The sequence below is a fragment of the Cetorhinus maximus genome, chromosome 2 (assembly GCF_964194155.1).
Source record: "Cetorhinus maximus chromosome 2, sCetMax3.hap1.1, whole genome shotgun sequence".
NCBI lineage: Eukaryota > Metazoa > Chordata > Chondrichthyes > Lamniformes > Cetorhinidae > Cetorhinus > Cetorhinus maximus.
The window spans coordinates 21964207-21987687 of record NC_135880.1 but is presented as its reverse complement, the minus strand read 5'-3'; the positions used below and the strand labels follow the sequence as shown (position 1 = coordinate 21987687).

General features: G+C 42.8%; 1 protein-coding gene across 1 annotated transcript in view; it reads left to right on the top strand.

Moving 5' to 3' along the window:
• The window catches only part of vegfc (vascular endothelial growth factor c), a 217387-nt gene that overhangs the window by 145201 nt on the left and 48705 nt on the right, over nucleotides 1–23481 (top strand). Inside the window, exon 4 of the mRNA XM_078561783.1 lies at nucleotides 5778–5929. Coding sequence (XP_078417909.1) covers nucleotides 5778–5929 — 152 coding nt within the window. The remainder of the gene's footprint in view (nucleotides 1–5777; nucleotides 5930–23481) is intronic.

Sequence of the window (23481 nt, the reverse complement as noted above, 5' to 3'; positions counted from 1 at the left end):
AGCCAATTATAGTGCCAAAGATCATTTTAAGCAGTGTACTATCTAGTTACATATTATTAAATGAAGGAGTGTTCATCCAATTAACTTCCTCAGTTTTCAGCAATCTAATTTGTCCTTGGGAGCCAAACCCCATCATTAGTCCCAATAACTTCCTTTCATCCTTTCACGGGTCACTGCTCTCTTCCATCTCATAGCTCATTGCTATCATGGTTATTGTCATCCTCAGGCCCTGTTTGATCCCCATGTCTGCTCTCAGACTACTCTTCCTGGGCCCATCCCAACCCATCTTCTCACACCACCAGGAGCTCAGCTTCAACTTGCTTCGACCCACCTTTCAACCTTTACCTAGGGCTTAGCCTTGGCTTTGGGGCAGGGTGCAACATAGCTACCCTTCCCCCATCTCCCCAGTCCACGCCTACTACGTCTATCCTCAATCCTATCTGTCCCTGTGCCCAACCTCTGGATGGAATCATACTGAATAATGCACAGTAGAATGTCTGCAATTTTATGTACAATTAAAAGGAATATATAAATATTAAACCAGTTACATACAAAATATTTTTTTTATATAATGGACATTTGGAACAGATTACTGAGGAAGGATATTCTAAACAGATGTATATAATGCAAAACCTCACCTTTTGCTGACTAATTTGAGGCAATGCCTGTGTTGCGGGATTGAACACTTTTCCTACTCATGTTAACCAGTGCTCGCACCAGATACTCCCAAATCAGTAAACCATGGCCAGATCATACAATAATACTGCATAGAAACAGTTCATTCGGCCATCTGTCCCATGCTTCTGAAAGAGCTACCAATTAATTTCACTCCCCTGCTCTTTCCCCATGGCCCTGCAAATTTTTCCTTCTATATCCATGTAGGCAAAACTTTGTCTTAGCCTCTCAAGAGGACCTGTGTACTTTTCCAATCCCACACCAGTCAATCTTCTAACCACTCTCAGTGACATTGCCAGTTTGTAGTCTGTTTGTGCTGAGGGCCTACATCAGTTGAGCACTGAATGTGGTACTGGCCAAGCCTATTTCATTTAGATTGCTTATAATTAGTAGACAGAAGGAGCTTTCCAAATACTGACAGGCAAGATTTCAACTTAGGACCCAATGTAAAAGAAACAATGTCCTTAAAACCCTGAGCACCTCTGTAAAAGATTTTTCAATTTCCAAATCTAATAAAATGAAAAGGGGGAACATGATAGTGCTTTTCCCACATTTCTTTAAAGAGGGAAAACATGCAATATTTTAAACTGACTGGATTAAAATGCACTAGCGATTGCAATGCTAAACACTGGGAAAAAGGCACCAGAACTACAGACAAAAGATAGCAACTCTTGATACAATACCTTTAACTAGACAGGAACTCTTAATTAAGCATGCAAAAATCGGAAAAACTTTCATTCGAAAGGGATGCAAACTTAAGTGCAATAGACTGTTTATCAGAATCAGATTACGTTATCTTCTCCCTGGAGACTTCATACTCAATAAAACTACTGGCAAACCCAACCAAAATAAACTTTAAAATGGAAAGGCAGAACAGCAATGCACTCTGTTATCCTGAGTCAACTGCAAACCAGTATGATTGATCTTTAGCTTAATGGTAAAATCAACACTGTAGCTAGGTAATACTGAAAAAAAAAACATCTCCGGGCCAGGATATAGCAGCCACAATACAATAGTACAATGTTTTGGTTTAATAAATACCAAACTACCTAAGTTTGGATGGGTCTAGACGCAGCGCCTGAATTTTACTCAATCCTTTGTACTGTTCAATAATTGTTGGTCTGACAATCTTGTGATTGCCATACGCTTGTCTTAAACCAACTAATTTCACTTGTCTTAGCCCAACTTTTGAAAAAAATAGCTGAATACTTAGTTGTAAGCAAATCTTAATACTACGGCAGGAATGGATGAGCTAACATCAAGTTAATCTTAAGTCATAACTTATGGTTTGGCACAACATGAGAAGAAAAGCAACTCCCATTTGCAGTTATAAATAGACAAATAGTATTCCATCTTTCTTATGGTGTTTTATTGGGAGGAAGGATTGATGTCAGGATGTTTAAGTTAGGACAATTCACAAGGATACCAAATGTGAAAGGAACAACAATTTATACTTCATGTGAAGAGAGTGCTGATTGGCTGGCAAGTGGACTCTGATTGGTAGATGCGTTGCCATGGAAAATGCGCCAGTTAACTGATGACTGGCAGTTAACTGTCAAGCTTTGGTTAAATTTAAACCACGCAGGTTGACTCTGATTGGTCAAGGCATTACCCTGGGGAATGAACTAGAAAATGGCTGTCACCTATTTTGTTTAGTTGAAGCAGATGCAATGTGTGTACGTGTTCTTTCTGTCTGAAAATTATTGTTCCTTTTACATTTGGTATTCTTGTGGATTGTCCTGATGAGTGCAAGATGAAAAGTTTCAGCAACATGTGTCTTTTTTCAGCAATACTCAAGTTCTGTTCTATCAAACGACTATTTGTTTAACCAGATAGGAATTTTTACTGAAATTTGCTCAATTTTTTTTTAGTGAGCATGTGTTTTGTTCTAGAAAAGGATTTGTTCTGTCTTCCAAATGTTCCAAATTCCCTTTTTCAACAATAAAGTTAAATAAAGCAAACTTGTAGACAGCTAAATACTTTGGATAAATACTTGAAGGGGTAATATTTATAGATCTAGAGTATTGTGCTCAGTTCTGATCACCACGCTTTAGAAAGAATGTGAGGGCCTTTAAGAGGGTGCAGAGATGATTCATCAGAATGGTTCCAGGGATGAGGGATATTAGCTACAGGGTTAGATTGTTCTCCTTGGAGCAAGGAAGATTGAGCGTAAATTGCGGTATACAAGGTTATGACAGTTTTAGATAAGGTAGACAAAGAAAAGCTGTTCCGTTAGCAGATGGTACAAGGAATCGGGACCACAGATTTAATATTTTTGGCAAGAGACTCAGGGGGAAGTGAGGAATGTCTTTTTTACACAGTGAGTGGCATTGACCTGGAGCTCACTGAATACCAGACAGGGGAAGTGAAGCCAATAAATTATTTCAAAAGGAAATTGGATGGGAACTTGAGGGAAATAAGCTTGCAAGGCTAAGGAGATAAAGCGGGGCAATGGGACTGACTGGATTGTCCTACAATGAGTTGGCATGGGCTCAATGGGCTGAATGCCCTCCTTCTGTGCCATAATGACTTTATGAGGAAAGAGCAGGGGAGTGGAATTAATTGGATTCCTCTACCAAAGAGCCATCACAGGCAAGTTAGGCTGAGTGGCCTTCTTCTGTGCTGTACGACTCTATTAATAATTAGAATCCCAACAATTGAGCTGGTAAAACTTTCTATTCCATATACCTTAGGCATTTGCCGCACATGGAATGTTACGGTTTATTGAGAACAAATGGAAAAAGGATAGGAAAGTACCAGGTGGTCAAGCAGACCTGTCCCATCACCAGCTAGTTACCTTTGGGATTTAGGGCGAGCTCGTGAACTCTAAGCATCATACTGTTTTAGATAATCATTTACAGTGCTGAACATGTGGAATCAAGAGTCCAAGTTTGCTGCTGAGATAAGGTATGGGAAAAAATGGAGCAGAGTACACAGATTTTTAACATGGGTAAATAGATGGTCAACTTGTCAATGTCTTTCCTCATTTTCTTTCAATTCCTTGTGCATGAAAGCTCATCATGTAAAAGTAAATCAAACATTTATCTCCTTTGAACCATGCTACCTGCAGAATTCACTGTGCAAGAGTAGCATAGATCAGGTGAAATACATTTTCCCTTATAACCTGGGATGGCTCCGAGCAGCAGGTGAATAGTTGCATTCAAATTGCATTTTCTTTCTCCATCGAATCTATCTTTTTAGATGATTGAGATTGAGAAAATTGTGCTAATAAGCAAAGACTTCTCGGCTTTAGGAACATATAAGCTGTAGAAATTGATTCATGTTACAACAACAACTTGTTTCTATGTAATGCCTTTAATGGGATAAAATGTCCCAAGGTGCTTCACAGCAGCATAATGAAGCAAAAATTGACACTGAGCCACATAAGGCCACAGAAAGACAGATCGCCAAAGCCTGGTCAAAGAAATAGAATTTAAGGAATAACTTAAAGAAGGAATGAGATGTAGGGAGGCAGAACCCAGATTCACTAACTTTTGATTTTCATCTTAGGTATAGATTTTTACCATGCTTGTCATAGACTATTAAGTATGCGCATCCATGTCCGTGCAAGATTCACATCCGTTCACCTCAGCCAAATTCAGCTTGTCAATAATAAGGATCAGATTCCAAGATAATGTTTCCAATTACACAGAACATCACATTGGGGAAGTTTATCCATTAATAACCTTGCATGTACTTAAACCTTCTCAGTCAGTTGCACCATCTTTCTTCCTTTTCCTTCCCCCATTGACTGCTGATATATCCCATTCCAATTTGTATCCTCCTAACCACACACAGGCATTTTTTAAAAAAGGAAAAACTTGCATTTATATAGCACTATTCACATCCACCAGATGTCTCAAAGTGCTTTACAGCCAGTGAAGTACTTTAGTACTTAGGAGGCTGTCGTAGTGAAGGACACGCCGCAGCCAATTTGTGCACAGCAAGCTCTCAAAAACAGCAATGGATCAGATAATCTGTTTTTGTGATGTTGGTTGAGGGATAAATATTGGCCAGGACAGCAGGGATAACTCCCCAGCTCTTCTTCAAAATAGTGCCACAGGATCTTTTACATCCACCCGAGAAAACATAAAACTGGCCATCGTTATCAAAAACGATTATGCACTGGACTATCGATTGCTGACATGATAAAATAGTAAAGCTAAAAGACAACAGTTTGTATTTGTATTACACCTTTAGCGTAGGAAAATGCCCGAAGGAGCTTCATGGAAGGGTAATCAGGTGAAAATTGACACCGGGCCAAAGGAAGATTCATTCGGACAGGTGACCAAAAGCTTGGTAAAAGAAGAAAGTTGCAAGGAGGCTTTTAAAGGAGGAGAAAGAGAGAGGAGAAAAGCTTTAGAGAATAAATTCCAGAGCCTAAGACCTATACAGTTGAAGGCCCGACCAGCAATGGTTGGGTGAAGGAAATGGGGAATGTACAAGGTGCAGAGTTGGAGAGACGTAACCATCTCAAAGAAATAGGAAGGGGCGATGCCATGGAGGGATTTGAAAATAGGGATGAAAATTTTAAAATCGAAGCATTTCCAGATAGGGAGCAAATATAGGCAAGTGAGCTCTGGAGTGATGGGTACACAGGACTTGGTGAGAGTTAGGATACGGCAGCAGAATTTTGGATGAGCTTAAGTTTACGGAGATATTGATACATTCGATTGTGAAGCATTTGCCATGGAGATTTTAGCTTTCATATTATGAACCCTACGTTTTTGCTTGCATATCCAACATATCCATTTAAAAACACCAGAAGGAAATAATTACCAAGTTTATTATATATATGCATATATATATAATTAAAATTGGTATTTATATATAATAAACTTGGTAATTTTTTTCTTTCTGATGTTTCTACATGGACATATTGGAGATGCAAGTAAAAAGTAGGGTTCATAAGAAAGTATATATATATATATCTATATATACACACACATATTGCTAATTACAGCCTATATGTGAATTCAGTAATAGCATTTGTTGTGTACAGGTTTGCAGAGTAAATAGAAATGATAGTCAACATGTTATATTTGCTTGTTTGTTTTTTCATTTATTTATTTATTTTTAATCTAATTCTTTTTGTTTCCTAGCTGTTTGAGATTACAGTACCAATTTCCCAGAGACCAAAACCCATAACAATCAGTGTTGCAAATCACACTGGCTGCAGATGTATGTCAAAACTGGATTTCTTCAGGCAGGTCCACTCCATCATCAGACGTTCCATATCCTCGTCCCATTCAGAGTAAGTGCAATTATGGTTATTAATGTAATTCAGGATAGCCTTTCCAAATCTGTCAGTACAACACGCTCCCTTGCTCAGGGCTAGTACATGTTGGGAAATTGTTGGCACGCGTTGCTCACAATTTTTTCAACAGGCATTACTAACGGGCACTCTGGGCTCTTATGTTTAAGCCTTATCCATGTCTTATCCATGTAAGTTTTATCCATGTACGGAGATGGCATCTTTTTCAGCACAAAACAGCCTTACAAATGGAATGGAATGTTCAATAATGAGGTCTTCATAGTAATTGTGGAGTCAGTATCAAGGTAATTAAAAGAATTGCTTCTAGGAAATAACTGTCCCACCACCACACATGAAAGTGTGACCTCAAAAGCACCACTTTCAGAATGCTCTACCCATTGGGCAAAAAAAATTGTGATTGGCGCAAATGATCGCTTACCCATCAGGTAAGCAATCATCCAACTGACTAATCAAACAAATCAAAATCTAGAGATAAACCAAGCCATCAAATCCCTCAATTCTTTTTCAAAGGTACTATTCATTAATCAGTAACCACTGCATAACAGGTCAATCAAATTGCTCAGTTATTTATTTTTCTTCTTCATAATTCTGCACCTTAAAGTGTCTGTAAAGTGTACCTCACATCACCTCACCCAATTTCTTTCCTTTTCGTGCTCAGGTATAATCGTGAACCACAAAGGGCTATTGGCAATTTTTAAAAACAATACTAAATTTGCTGTATAAGTATAGGCTACTGTGACCGTTTTCATCCTGCTGCTGTGGTATGACAGTACCCAGAGCGTTCAGTAACAACTGACATCGTGTGCAGATCAACCACAGATGGCAAAGGAAGAAGATAAATATTTTACAGCATAAATAACTAAGAATAGAGGTTTGGCAAAAGGAAAAACAAATAGAAGTTTCTCGTAGCTCAAATAAGAATTGCAACGTGCTGATACAAGTGAGGCTTGCATTCCATGAATGAATTTTTTTTTAAAAATCATAGCTCCAGGGACAAACATATTCACAGGTGCTATTTTGTAGAATTACCGAATGTGTCTTCTGTTTGCTTTTTTTTATTCGTTCGTGGGATGTGGGCTTCGCTGGCTGGGCCAGCATTTATTGCCCATCCCTAGTTGCCCTTGAGAAGGCGGTGATGAGTTGCCTTCTTGAACCACTGCAGTCCATGTGGTGTAGGTACACCCAAAGTGCTGTTAAGGAGGGAGTTCCAGGATTTTGAGCCAGCGGCAGTGAAGGAACGGTGATATATTTCCAAGTCAGGATGGTGAGTGGCTTGGAGGGGAACCTCCAGGTGGTGGTGTTCCCATCTATCTGCTGCCCTTGTCCTTCTAGATGGTAGTGGTCGTGAGTTTGGAAGGTGCTGTCTAAGGAGCCTTGGTGAATTCCTGCAGTGCATCTTGTAGATGATACACACTGCTGCTACTGTACATCAGTGGTGGAGGGAATGAATGTTTGTGGATGTGGTGCCAGTCAAGTGGGCTGCTTTTTCCTGGATGGTGTCAAGCTTTTTGAGTATTATCCTGAGCCTCCAGGCTTATCCTGAGCTTTCCCATGTAGAGTACAGTACAGTAATGTGGAATAAAACTAAATAAATAGTGAATCCTATCTTCATCAATAGAGTCATTTCCAGACAAAACATTGCACTTGATTTAAGGGAGAAACAAAGAGTGAACTGGGGTGGGGATGCGGCGGGTGGGGTGGGCCGTGGTTGGTGCAGGCGGGCTGGCGGTGAGGGAGGGGGTCAAATCTTGCTGTGTGATATTAGCATATGAGTTTGTAGCACTTCCAAACAAACTTTCTTTCTCCACAACTTTAAAACAGACACGGCCCCATTCATTGTTAACTAAATTAATGTTTTTCTTAAAAGAATGGAAGAGACATTTCATAATGCATCCATGTGCTAATAGCACAGAAAAAAAAATGTATAGAAATTACAACATGGAAATAAGTTGTTCATCCCAACCTGTCTGTGTTGGTGTTTATCCTCCACATGAGCAATAATCCTAATTAATGGGCTAACTCTCGTCCCAGTTCCCTTTATTCCTTTTTTATTCAGCTAACTCTCCAACCTGTCCTTGGATGTTGCCATGGTCAATGCTTCAATCACTATCTCTGGTAGTGTGTTCCATAACCTGTGTAAAAATGGATCTGAGGATATTTGTCCAAAAACTCTTACATTTAATCTTATATCTATTACCCCTTGTTCTAAACTCTTCACAAGGTGAAACTGTAGCTCCACCAGGTTGACACCTCATTTTTAAGTATGCTAGGTGCTGCTCCTGGCATGCCCTCCTGCACTCCTCATTGAACCAGGGTTGATCCCTTGGCTTGATGGTAATGGTAGAGGGATCTGCCAGGCCATGAGGTTACAAATTGTGGTTAGATATAATTCTGCTGCTGCTGGTGGCCCACAGCACCTCATAAATGCCCAGTTTTGAGCTGCTAGATCTGTTCTGAATCTGTCCCTTTTAGTGGTAGTGGTAGTATCACACAGCAGGATGGAAAATATGCTCAGTGTGAAGATGGGATTTCATCTGCACAAGGACTCTGCAGTGGTCACTCCTACCAATATTGTAGATTGGTGAGGACACTGTTTCGTAAGTTTTTCTCTCTTGTTAGTTCCCTTACCGCCTGCGGCAAACTCAGTCTGGCAGACATGTCCTTCAGAACATGGCTGGCTCGGTCTCCTGCCCAGAGTATGTTCTGTGCCATTGCCATCCTCGGTGCTTCCTCCAAATGGTGTTCAACATGGAGGAGCACTGATTCATCAGCTGAAGGTAGGTAGTAATCAGTAGGGGCTTTGAACTGATGCAGTGAGACTTCATGGGGTCCGGAGTCAATGTTGACGACTCCCAGGGCATTTTCCTCCTGACTGAATACCACTGTGCTGCCACCTCTACTGGGTCCTCATGCCAGACAACATTCTAGTGAATCTGTAATGTACCCACTCTAATAGCACAACCCTTCATGTATTCTGGAACCCAAAAATGAAAATTCTACCACAATTGTGGTCTTACTAAAGTTTTATATAGATTTACCATTACATTGCTTTTTTCATATCCTATTCCTCATGCTGTAAAACCTAATATTCCATTAGCTCTCTCTCTCTCTCTCTCTGGCCTTATCTGCTGGAAATACTACTTTAATGTCTTGTGAACCTGAAAACTCAAATCCCTCATCCCTTTGACATCTTAGATGCTCAGAGACTGTTTCTCATGGTTGGAGAGTCTAGAATGGGGGGGAGTCTTAGTTTCAGGATAAGGGGTCAGCCATTTGGGACTGAGAGGAGAAATTTCTTTACTCAGAGGGTCGAGAGTCCATGGAGCTCTCCATCTCAGAGGGCTGTAGATATTCAGTCATTGAATATATTCCAGACTGAGATCAATAGACTTTTGGGCACTGAGGGAATCAAAGAATATTGGGATAGGGCAGGAAAGTGGAGTTGATGTAGAAGATCAGTCCTATTATATTCTGATGTTCTAATTGTTCAAATTTGTATCTGCTCTCTCTTTGACCCTCCACAGCTCCATCCTGCCTATTTGACAATTCTAATGGCAGTACTTTCAACACGCACATTTTTTCTTCCGTTACTTTAGGGGCAGAATATAAAGCTCGGGGGGCGGGCGCACGCCCAACTCGGCCCAGCGTAAAATGACGCGCAATGACATCAGGTGAGCGCCCCACCGTCATCGCGCAGTCCTCTGATATTTCATTTGGCAGGCACATGCCAGAGTCAGCAGCACACCCACCCACAATTAAAAGGCCTATCAAGGCCATTAAAAAGGTAATTCACCCCAGAGAGCTGTGGGAGCTCACTGTTAAGTACATTCAATACTGTAGTTGATAGCTTTTTGAATACTAAAGGAATAAAGAAAGGGAACAGAAGAGATTTAGTAGAATGGTTTCAGGGATGAGGGATTTTAGCTACAAGGTTATTTTGGAAGGGCTGGGCTTGTTCTCATTGGAGAAAAGGAGATTAGATTTGATAGATGTGTACAAGATTGTAACATGTTTAGATAATAAACAACAAAGAACAAAGAAAAGTAGAGCACAGGAACAGGCCCTTTGGCCCTCCAAGCCTGCGCCGATCATATTGCCAGTCAACTAAAACATTTTGCACTTCCGGGGTCCGTATCCCTCTATTCCCATCCTATTCATGTATTTGTCAATCTGCCTCTTAAACACCACTATCGTACCTGCTTCCACCACCTCCTCTGGCAGCGAATTCCAGACACTCACTACCCTCTGCGTAAAAAACTTGCCCCGCACATCTCCTCTTTAGTTTTCTCCTCTCACCTTAAAACTATGTCCCCTAGTAATTGACTCTTCTACCCTGGGAAAAAGCTTCTGACTATCTACTCTGTCAATGCCACTCATAATTTTGTAAACTTCTATCAAGTCGCCCCTCAATCTCCGTCGCTCTAGTGAGAACAATCCGAGTTTCTCCTAAGGTAAACAAAGAAAAGCTGTTCCCATTAGTTACTGGCGCAAGGATTAAGAGACACAGGTTTAAGGTTTTGGGAAAGGAAGAACTCTTTTATACAGCAAGTGGTAATAACTTGGAACTCACTGCCTACGAGGGTTGTGGAAGAGGAGTCTATGAATGATTTCAGAAGGAAATTGGATGGGCACATGGGGGAAATAAACACACAGGGATAGGGTGGGGGAATGGTACTGACTGGATTGCTCCACAGAGAACCAGGCATGGTCTCACTGAGCTGAATGGCCTCCTTCTGTTCTGTAATGACTTGATTTGAGACTGAGATAGGGCAGGAAAGTGAATTTATGGTAGAAGGTCAGCCTTGCAGGGATGGGGGGAGAGGTGGTGGCATAGTGGTATTGTCACTGACTAGTATTCCAGAGACCCAGGGTAATGCTCTGGCAAGCTGTGTTCAGATCCCACCATGACAGATGGTGGCATTTGAACCCAGTAAAAAATCTGGAATTCAAAGTCTGATGATGACCGTGAAACCATTAACAATTGTCGTAAAAACCAACCTGGTTTACTAATGTCCTTTAGGGAAGGAAATCTGCTGCCCTTACCTGGTCTGGTCTGGCTTACATCTGGCTCCAGACTCACAGCAATGTGGTTGGCTCTTAAATACCCTCTGAACAAGGTCAATAAATGCTGGCCTAGCCAGCGACGCCCACATCCAATGAATTAAAAAAAGTGATCTTCCCTCAGAAAAGTGTGTTCAAATAGGTCACCCTATTTAATAAAAGCCCAAGCCCCTCTGACTATTAAGCACTGCACTGTGATACTGGTCATTTAAGAATTTGTCTATGCTGAATTTACTGGACTAAGTTAGTCTGCTTTCCTGGCCTCAGTGCCTTGGTCTAGGGTTAATCAATGGTACCATTTGGCAAATGCACACATGGAATAGGGTCTGACTCAGCTGTGCACCATCATGGTAGAATGGTTGCCTGGCCACCCCTGCTCACATATAAAACATGCCCCTGTGAAAATGAGTGTCAGGAGACTGCTGGCATCTATGGAACTGTATGCCATCGTGAGTTAATGCCTTCAAACATGGATGATGTGAAAGATTGGGATAGAGGAACAAACCGCATGGGCTGGATTTTACAAGGTGCTGTGGTTCTGGCCCATCACTCCGCCCCCCCCGACCCCCCGCACCCTTGCCAATTATCGCCCCATCAGTCTACTCTCGATCATCAGCAAAGTGATGGAAGGGGTCATCAACAGCGCTTTCAAGCAGCACTTGCTTAGCAATAACCTGCTTAGTTTGGGTTCTGCCAGAGCCACTCAGCTCCTGACCTCATTACAGCCTTGGTTTAACCACGGACAAAAGAGCTGAAATCCCGAGGTGAGGTGAGAGTGACTGCCCTTGACATCAAGGCCATATTTGACCGAGTGTGGCATCAAGGAGCCCTAGCAAAACTGGAGTCAATGGGAGTCAGGGGGAAAACTCTCCGCTGGTTGGAGCCATACCTAGCACAAAGGAAGATGGTTGTGGTTGCTGGAGATCAATCATCTCAGCCGCAGGACATCACTGCAGGAGTTTCTCACGTTAGTGCCCTGTGCCCAACCATCTTCAGCTGCATCACCAATGACCTTCCTTCCATCATAAGGTCAGAAGTGGGATGTTCATTGATGAATGCACAATGTTCAGCACCATTCATGACTCCTCAGATACTGAAGAAGTCTATGTCCAAATGCAGCAAGACCTGGACAATATCCAGGCTTGGCCTGACAAATAGCAGGTAACACTCATGCAACACAAGTGCCAGGCAATGAGCATCTCCACTGAATCCCCCATTATCAACATCCAGGGGGTTACCATTGACCAGAAACTGAACTGGACTAGCCATATAAATACTGTGGCTACAAGAGCAGGTCAAAGGCTAGGAATCAGGCAGCAAGTAACTCACCTCCTGACTCCCCAAAACCTGTCCTCCATCCAGGAGGCAGAAGTCAAGAGCGTGATGGAATACTGTCGACTTGCCTGGGTGAGTGCAGCCCCAACACTTGACACCATCCAGGATGAAGTAGCCCACTTGATTGGCACCCCATCCACGAATGTTCATTCCCTCCACACCGACACACAGTGGCAGTAGTGTGTACTACATACAAGATGCACTGCAGGAACACGCCAAAGCTCCTTAGCAGCACCTTCCAAACCCATGACCGCTACTATCTAGAAGGACAGGGGCAGCAGACACATGGGAACACCACCACCTGGAAGTTCCCCTCCAAGTCACTCACCATCCTGGCTTGGAATTATATCGCCGTTCCTTCACTGTCGCTGGGTAAAAATCCTGGAATTCCTTCCCTAACAGCACTGTGGGTGTACCTACACCACAGGGACTGCAGCGGTTCAAGAAGACAACTCATCACCATCTTCTCAAGGGCAATTAAGAATGGGCAATAAATGCTGGCCCAGCCAGCGATGTCCATACCCCATGAATGAATTTAAAAATTACATTTTATGAGGGGGTGGAGAAGGAGTTGAGTGGCTCACCTGCTTTGGGCCTATTGAGTCCCTAACATGGCCAATTAATAATCACTTAAGTGCCTCATCCTGTCACTGTCAGAATTTTACCCATGGAGATGAGAGGCCTATCCCATGCGGGAAACCCAGCATCTTTAGCTACATGGGCTGGAGTTGTGCAAAGTATGGAGGACCTCTTTTTGGGGCCCTTGGGTCCACCAGAGGCTTCCCCCCCAACAAGGTCAGCATTTTTAACCCAACCGTCCCTCTCACCACCCTCCCCTTACACCCCTTGACGAAACCCCCGACCCCAGGCTGACCTGGATCCCTCAGTGTGGTTGGACTGTCTGTAGTACCAGCAGTGGCCACTACTCCTGGCTGGCGCTGCTGGGATTACAGCGCTGCCAGCCATCTTGGTTGACCAGCAGCTCTCTGTGGCTAGACATCCTCCCGAGAAAGGACCGGAAGTCTCACCTTAATGCAAGTAACGCTGCGCCCAGTGTTAAGTTGCTGTGTGGCAGCCATTGGGATTGTGGGGGGGACTCCCCACCCCGGCTTTTTAACCGGGGGCTTGGGCGAGGACTGCAGCATCTGTAAAATCCATCCCTTTGCATTAACCATTATGCTAAAATAAAAATATTGACATTATGCCAGTGATTAAACTAATGTTATTGTTCTGGAGTTTGAGATATCACAGTTTTAAGTACTCCTGAATGCTTAAAATAAAGTATTGCCAGCTTCCCTTTGTTTCCTCGTGTCGAATCTAAAGCCACTTTGTTTGGTTTGGACAGGAAGGTCCAATTTTTGTGGGATATTTGTAGGCGTTCTGCTGAGTTACCCGTGGCCTTTGGTTTATCCAATAAACTTGATGCTAACAGAGTATAACTCAAATGTAAACCTCAACATTAAAATATAAAACTGCCTGCCAGGTAATAGGAGCATGATTAGCAAATCTGAGTAGCCCATAATAACGGCATCATGAATAGCGTCAAGGGTTATTCAGGCCGTGGCCACAGCAACCAACTTTCATAGCTGGTGCAAATTTAAATGCCTCCTGGGTTTCTTAGACATGTTCCTATGACTGTCATTTGGTTGCTGATGCTGAAATGCACTTTTTGGTCAAAATGTTAAAACAACACCTGTAATAATGGACAGAGATTTACATATTAATGAATGTGCATTCGTGCTTTGGACAGTGTTCCTGTAAGCTCCAAAACAAATTGCAGCGAAGTAAGAGTGGAAAAGCAGAACGTTTTTTAAAAGGCATGAAACTTCTAAACGTTGATGTGCAGAGAGATTTGGGTGTACTTGTACAAGGAACACAGCATGTTAACAAGCACAGCAAGCAATTAGAAAGACAAATGACAAGTTGGTCTTTATTGCAAGGGGATTGGAGTCCACGAATAAGGAAGTATTGCTACAATTGTACAGGGCTTTGGTGAGACCACATCTGGAGTACTGTCCAGAGTTTTGGTCTCCATATAATCCAAGGAAGTAGATACTGGCCGTGGAGGAGGCTTAGCGAATGTTAAATAGAGTGGTTTCTGAGACAAGAGGGTTGCCTTACGATGAAAGGGTTAGTAAATTGGGCCTATGCGCTCTGGAGTTTAGAAGGCAATTTCATTGAAACATAGAAGATTCAAATGGGATTGACAGGGTGGACACTGAGAGGTTGTTTGCTCTTTCTTGGGAAACTAGAACGCAGGGCCACAGCCTCAGGATAAGGGCCTGATCATTTAGGACTGAGATGAGGAGAAACGTCTTCACTCAGAGGGTTGTAAATCTTTGGAATTCTTCTTTCCAATATGCTCTTGACCCTAGAGTTCCTAATTTTATATGGGAACTGTAATAAAACGCTTGTTAGACCAAGGCTGGAGTACTACGTGGAGTTCTGGCCATCGCACTATAGGGAAGATGTGATTTCACTAGACAGAGTACAGAGGAAATTTATGAGGATGTTGCCTGGACTTGAGAATTTTAGTTATGAGGAAATATTGGTATGTTAGGATTGTTTCTTTTGGAACAGAGGAGGCTGAGGAGAGATCTAACTGAAGTATATCAAATCATGAGGGATCCAGATAGAATGGATAGGAAACCTTTTATTCCTCTTGGATGAGGGGTCCATAACCAGAAGTGGGAGATTTAGATGGGAGTCAAGGGTATTTTTTTTCACCCAGAGGTTGCTGGGGATCTGGAACTCGCAGCCTTAGAGGGTGGTAGAGGCAGAAACCCTCATAACATTTAGAGAGTACTTGGAAGTGCCCTTGAAATGCCGTAACCTATAAGACTATGGACCAAGAGCTGGAAAGTGGAATTAGGCTGGATGAATACTTTTCGGCTGCGTGGACACAATGGGCCGAATGGCCTCCTGTGTTGTAAGTTTCTATTTTTTCCTATGATTATATGACCCAGTTGGTGTTACCGTGGAAAACTGAGAGAACATTGTCCCCACAGAAATTCAGGGACACTGGAATCCTTTCCACTTTGGCTGATTGTGACTCCAGGGCAGTTGAACCAATCGCAGATGTTTTACACTATTGTCCAAGATCAAAATGACACAACACCACCACCCCCATCCCTGTGTTTATGGGTCCATTTTGCAAGATTGCACTGCCAACATGACGCAACAAAGGAATGGACAGGAAATTCCGGCAGTGCCTGTGGTCTCCCAATTGGCTGGCGGTCAAGGAGACTAGTCAACACTATATACTCAAAACATTTCCTACCTACACGTTTACTTCGTTCACACTTCCCTGGGTCCTATTGCAATGATTGAAATGGCAACAAAGGTGCTTTGTTTTTCTAAAATAAAGGCAGAAACTGCTGGAAAAACTCTGCAGGTCTGGCAGCATCTGTGGAAAGAGAAACAGCGTTAATGTTTTGCGTCCATATGACTCGTCTTCAAAGCCTCCTTTATTTTTCTGTCTAACAGACAAGCAGATATTTTGCTAGGCCTGTGGCCCATCTGACCTGAAAGTATTGCTGTGCACTTGGGATAGAGCGGATTGTCACTGCTAACTCACCTGGGCTGACGGGATCTAACATCACTTAGTCACTTGTGCAGCATGAATGAGGCAGATCGCTGGCTGCTGTATGTGAGACTAAGTATTAAAGATGATGGAAGCAGCTTTTATCAGAATCCCCGCAATTTGTTTTATTGAGCCTCCTGACTGATTTCATGGACTACAAGACTAGGTAAAGTCGGAAGCTGATTATTTTGACCATCTGCATTTTCGCAAAAGGACAACTTGCCCATCCTCTTGGGCATCCTCGGTTAGTCAGATGTTCTTCTTAAGCAATTGGCTGCCTCGGGTCTGACCACCTAGGGCAAATCAAATTCTGTAAGAACTCTTCCTTTTCCAAGCGCTGATCCATTAACAGGGTTGTTAATAGCAATGTAATGGCAACTTTAGTAATGTCCCTCAATGCCACTTATGCCATGATGACACTTTTAAATGTCATGGAGTACATTTTTATCTTCACCACATTAGTAGTAATCTGATGGAGTCTGGTATAGAATGAAAAAGTTATTTGTTCCTTTTGTTTTAATGGTTGGGTTCAGTAACAGTTCCGTTTGACCAGATTAACACCCATGAGGTGAAGGTGAAACTTTACCCACAGTCATAAGAACAGGAGTACAGCCCCTCAAACCTGATCTTCCATTCAGTGAGATCATGGTCGATCTGTCTTAATTCCATTCACCTGCCTTGGCTCTATATCCTTGTGGAATTCTTGCCTAGCAGAATGCATCACTCTCAAATTTAAAATTATTAATTGAGCTCACATCTACTGCTTTTTGTGTGAAAGTTTCACTCTTCTACACTCCCTTCCACTTTGAGAAATGTCCATCACCATTATTGGCTGCCTCAAGCAGTTTGCTAGACAAATAGCATATACCTTCCAGCAGACAGGCCTGCTTTTACATCTGAATTCACTCAGATTCTGGTACAAGATTTTAATGTCATACAGCACAGCACCTGAAACTGTCTTCTAACCAGTAATGCAAGACAGATGCAACTAAATTTTTAAAAAATGATAGTTTTGTGGTTTAATTTGGTAATAATACCCTCCTTGCCTGTTCCCAACTTCCAACCTCCATAAATTCCATCTCATCCAAAGATTTGCTGTCTGTATCCCAGCCGGCAGCAAGTCCCATTCACCCATTAACCCTATCCTGACTGACCTGGCTCCCGGACTGGCAATTCCTCAATTTTCAAATTCTTGTCTATCTTTTCATATCCTTCCATGTCCTCACCCCAGTCCCTCTCTGCAACCTCCTCCAGACCTACAACCCTCTGAGATCCCTGCACTGCTTCAATTCTGCCTCTAGTATGCCCCCAATTTTCACTGCTGCACCATTGGCAGCAATACCTTCAGCTGCCTTTGCCCTAAGCTCTCCTAAACCTCTCTGTTTCTCTGTCTCTCTCTCTCTCTGTCTCTCTCCTCTTTAAAGATGCTCCTTAAAACATAACTCTTTAACTAAGTTTTTGGTCATCTGTCCAGAAAAGTTCCCATGTGGCTTAGTGCCAAAGTTAATCTCATGTCGCTACCTTAGGATGTTTTCTTTGCAACAATGTACTTTATTCATAGAATACCCAAAAGAACATTACAAAACATTTCAAAACGGCCAACACAGAAATTTCAATGATATTCAAATTATCTACATAGATCATGTTGCACTCTGAAGTGCTTCAGTACAATAGTGATACTTGTAATATTTACTATATGCATTTAATGTGAGTCATACAGCCCAAGGAGTCTACACAAATCTCAGCCCCTCGGTGCACTGTGGTTGAAAGGTCTTAGACAGCGACCCTTCCCCATTGTGCCTCTGCGGCGGCTGTCCCAAGCCTCAGCACGTAGTCCTGGACCTTGGAATGTGCCAGTCTGCAACACTTGGTCAAGGACAACACTTTGCACTGGAAGACCAACAAGTTTTCGGCAGACCAAAGAGGGTCTTTCACCGAGTTGATGATCCTCCAGCTGCAGTTGATGTTTGTCTCGGTGTGCGTCCCTAGGAACACAGTCCTGTGTCACAGAGCTGCATGGGATGAACCTCGACAAAAACCACTGCATATCTCTCCAGACCTTCTTTGCAAAGGCACATTCCACAAGGAGGTGAACAATGGACTCTTCAACACCACAGCCACCTCGAGGGCAGTGTGTGGAAGGGGTGAGACTTTGGGCATGTAGGAAGGATCTGACGGGAAGGGCCTTCCTCACCACCAGCCAAGCTACATCTTGGTGCTTATTTGAAAGTTCTGGTGGTGAGGCATTCTTCCAAATGACTTTGACAGTCTGCTCAGGGAACCATCTGAAAAGATCTACTATCTCCTTTCCTCCCAGGGCCTCTAGGACATTATGTGCAGATCACTGCCTGATGGACTTGTGGTCAAAGGTGTTTCTCTGCATAAATTTTTCCACAAGAGATAGGTGGAATAGCACAGTCCAACTACTTGGAGCATGGCCAGACCCATCCTTCACAACGCTGGGGACAGGTAGAACCTCAACACATAGTGACACTTGGTGTTTGCATACTGAGGGTCTACACACAGCTTGATGCAGTCACACACAAAGCCTTGGGATGTTTTACTACATTAAGGGTAACACCAAATGCAAGTTGGTGTTGACTATACCTTAACTTGCATTCATATTTGAAAGGGGTATAACAGTTTACAAATGAGCGAGGTAAAAGGTCCTCTGCACACTACAAGGTTCATCTCTAATAGGCATCAAATTGGCAAAACAATGCAGGTCAAACCAGTCTTTGTTCCTGAGCTGGGTCAAAGATCTTGTTTTTCTTTGCTCCATCCTACATCCTGACAGTCGGGTCAAAAGGCACCTTGGCTGTTTGCTGTGGAGTTGAGGTAATTCAGCAGCTCAGAAAGGAGCAGCTTGTTCTTCAGCTCTACGTCATCCTAGCTCCGACGGGACAAGATTTATGACTTTGGTTTCAACCAGAGTAAAGCGTATTAAGTGCAGGCAAGGTTGGAACTTTCATCAGCCAACTTTCTGCGAAACATTTGTGGTGTAATATTACCAACACTTGCAAAGGGGCAGCTTAAATAGTTTCCTGCCAGAGACGTCATTCACGGTTAAGTGTTATAGTGTGTTGGTGCCATGTTAGACAGCATGATTGCTCGTGCCAATTTATTTCGTGGCAGGGAAAAAAATACACAACAGTCTGTTGAGCTAAGGAAGTGCAGTTTATTAAAGAAAAACAAACAAGAAAATGCTTTCCTTATTGTTTTCTGGATTTCTGTAACGTCATTTCTGTTGTGGTTCCAGGCTGGATTTTATACAGAAATACCCAGTAGGCCACAACTAACCAAAGCATCCTCTCTCGTTTCCTTTGGGGAATCATGAAGGTTGCTCACTTCACTGCCAACACATTAATGCTTCAAGTAGCATTTGTAATGAAGCTTCTACGCTCTCTTCATCCATAATATGTATGTCACTTCTTTAAAATTATATTTTTCTTCTGGGTTTTGTATTTTTTTTTCATTCTTGGTATATAGTTGTTGTAAATAGAGCCAGCCTTTTTAGCTTATCTCTGGTTTCCCTTGAGAAGATGGTGGTGAGCCGCCTTCTTGAACCATTGTGGCCCATGTACTGAAGGTGCTTCCACAGTGCTGTTAAGGAGGGAATGGCAGGATTTTGACACAGCAACAATGAAGGAGCGGCGATATTGTTTCAAGTTGGGATGGGGCGTGATCTCGAGGGGAAGTTGAAGGTGGTGGTGTTTCCATGCGCTTGCTGCCCTTCTCCTTCCAGATGAGGGAGGTCACAGGTTTGGGATGTAAAAGATTTCTTGTAAAGCACTCAGAACCTCTGGACTGTTATCTGTGCTGTACAGCCCAGCAATGTGCCAGCTTCATACCCCAACCTGGGCTAAGTTGACTGATTTCAGCTAGGGTAGCAATAGCATTGCTGTAAGCTTTCTCGCCACTCCAAGATTATGGAAAGGAATGAAATAGTTGCTGCTTCTGATTGCTGTTCAGTGACCTGGGCTGGACGATATGCCTGTATACACATTAGGTGAAGAGAGGATGAGACTCAACCGTGGAGACCCCATGCAGATAAAAACCAGCTGGCTCTCTTACACAGGATAATGGTCCCTCTCAGGAAACAAGAGGACGAGCAGTGCCTTTGAAATTATACAAAATCAATAGGTGATGGTGGGAGGCGGAGAATCTTAATGCCTTTGTTTCTCCGGAGATCGATGTCAGTATGAGGCCCCACAGTCTCCAATATGCGCACCCAGTGGGTAAAACTCCCCACCAGCAGTGCTGGGAACTTGGAAAATGACTCCCAATGTGCCAGCAAGGAAAAGGAAAGAACATTGCTGCGGAATGATTCTAACATTGAGAAGTGTTTGTAGAGGATGCGCGTCTTTTGACAGTCGCAGAAATGAACCTGACCGTGTTGTGAATGAAAAGTGCTCACCGTGGCAAATTGGGAAATTGAATGAACTAAATCTGGTAATTTGGTGGGCTGGCACCAGATGAGTTAAACGTCAAAGCACTAGACAGCCAAAACAAAACCTAATTGATTCACTAATGTTCTGCCACCCACATGACTACCGTCCCACACTACATGATTGATTCCTTTTCCCTATAAAGCAACTGAGAATGATCAATCAATGTGGCAATGTAATATCACCCACATCCTGAGAACAAATAGTCAAACTATGGCAATGTTGCCCAACACATTTCCCAGCACGATTTCACTTGTGGCGTGGAATCATTCTTTTCTATGGCTTCATTGCTTTTCTTACAAATTCAATTGCAGAGAGACACAAATTGCATTTTGATGACTCATTTTTCTAAGTAGTGTGAGAATAAGTGGCTTGAATAAGTGCACCAAATCACATGAGGGCTAGTCATGGTGCATTGCAAATAATTCAAAAGGCAGAGGTGTTTGAGTATCTAAAGCAATGAAGTGTAACTCAGCCACCCACCGGTAAGGCAGGTGTATACAGCCTTCTGGATGAGTAAGCTCTTGCCTTTGTTAATTGTAATAACTTGCCTTAAAATGAGCTGGCAAGAAACTTTCATGGTTGACTGCTTTCCCTTCACTTTGAGGCCTGTTTTCACAATTGTCCCACAGCACCATAAAGAAATTGTGGGCGGAATGTTAAGCCTTTGGACAGTCTTCCTGCCCCACTGCCAACTGAGGCCCCTAATCAGGCATTTAATGCCCACTGAAGAGCCTCTTCCCACTGCTGGCGGTATTAACCCAGCGCTGGGCTGGCCTATTGCCATGTGTGGAACATGACATGCAAACCTGTGTGGGTAGCATGTGGCCTCCTGGCGGGGTGGGCATGATGGTCCCACATTCAAGGGCACGCAGTGCCTGATCAAGGGACCCAGCATCAGGAAGGGGTGGTGCCCCCTGAAAGCCACCATCCTGCCCTTGATGCTGACCACCTTAAAATCCCTTTCCCACGAAACCCGACCCTGCGAAACACCATCCCATCATTATTTACCTTGGGCCTGGATTGCTCTGTGACCCTGAACTCTGTTGGGTGTCATTCCAACAGCAGCCACCACCTCCCCAGTGGCGCCATTATGCAAAAGAGCTACCAGGCTCTGTTTTGGCATCAGCTATCGACAGGCGGGACTTCCCATCCCACAGGGTCCTGATCCTGTGGAAGGCACACTGATGGCCTCTCAACTACCTGATTGGCTCGTGATTTTCTTTGCTTTCCCTAGAGGAGACAACATGGGTCTCTCGCTGGCTTTCCAGCCAGCAGGCAAGGCCCTTACCACCTCAATAAAATTCCCTCCTGTTATCTGCGATGCCCTTCCAGTGTGGTGCTAATACCTGTTAATGAGGCCAGTTTGAGGGGTCAATTCCCTTCCTTTCCCTCAACAAAACTGTTCACCAGAAGCATCTCTAGATAAAACACAAAGGATAAATCTTCCACTATGTACAATTCCCCCAAAATTTGGAACACCAGCATAAAAAAGTTGAGGAAATTTAATTGCAAGTTTTGCACCCTATCAAGTTTCTGCAATCTTTTACATTGATTTATAAAGCATTATGCTGGTGGCCCTGCCCACAAAACTGATCACGTGCCCAGATCAAATTAATCACCATGGTGAGTTTATGCTGATTGTATCTGGTTGCGGCCCTTCAAGGAGGCTAGTTAAGCTGTGTCTTTTTAGACACAATACTAATAGGTCCATTTTAAAATTTCTTAAATATTGAATTTACTGACAAACTGATCATTGCACACCAATGAAACTAATAAATGGTTTTGTATAGTTTATTTAAAGTCACTTCCTATTAATTTGATTTCAAGTTACTCATGGGTGTTGGACTAGGCAATCTTATTAAACTGCTTCCTTTCTGTGATAATCCCATTTTCGACTAATAATAAAACTGCACCAGGTTGCCACTCTTATATATGCCAAGAAACACTTCTGAATGGAAGGCAAAAAAGATAAACAATTACTTCCTGTGTAGTATAATAGGTTAATAGTTATGGCAATGAATTGGTGATGGGTATCCTGATGTAACGGTGACATCAGCAGCCGCTATTACAGCAGCAGAGACTCTGTAGAGCAGAGGGAAAAGTCTGTACTCAAGTGAGATGCATCGCTGTAACCTATCGTGTATATAGTGTTAGCAAAGCAGTTTGAAATAACTTACCTGAGTCAGGCTACAGTTACTCAAGACAAGATAGGCCACACGATCAACATACGAAACACCCATTGTACATGCCCTATTGCATTGAGAAGTGGAAGATTTTGCATTCAGCGATATGCAATCGGGTTTGAGCAGAAACTTGTGTGAAATATTCACTTTGGGAAACTAGTACAATTCCGTGTGGCAGTGTTGCTATGATTGCAGCCAAAGTGGAAATTATATTTGGTGCCTTGGAGAGGCGGCCTAATCTGTCAATTTGAAGGGATTTAATCTCCCTGAGGTTTATAGTTTGTTATTTGGGTAAAACCCCAAACTGCCAAAGAACCTTGTACATTGGGAAACGTAGAAAACAGGAAACTATCTACATTTCTTACTAAGCTTTCTGTCTGTTAATCTGTAGGGGGGAAATTGGAATATTGTTGTGACATCATTGGACTGGTAAGAATTTTATTTTTGAAATAGTACATTCTAGGCAGTTATTCGCTGGGCCTCGTCAAAATAAGATTCTTAAACTGATGGTTTTCCCACATGGAGAGAGGGGCAGATCCACAAAGTCAGCTGCTTCCTTTCTTTTATGAGGCTCAATTAAAATAAAATTATATGAAATGATTGTGCCGTTGGACCCTGATCTGAATTTTCGATGAGGAACCTTTCCACTTTCAGGCGGTTGCCCTTACAGCCTTCTCAGAAGAAAAATTAAAATTGAAAGTGGTAAGATCCAGCTGGTTAAATCGCCCAGGTAATTTTAAACTCTCTGCCAATGCTAGACAAAGAGCCTGTTGATTTGCCAGGTCAAAGTGCTCAGGAAGAAATTCCTGTTTTGCCTTCTTGAAAATGTCATGTATGATCATTGAAAGGAAGGTCTTGTAGCACGGTGGTAATGTCCCTGCCTCTAGCCCAGAAGCTCTGGGTTCAAATCCCACTTCA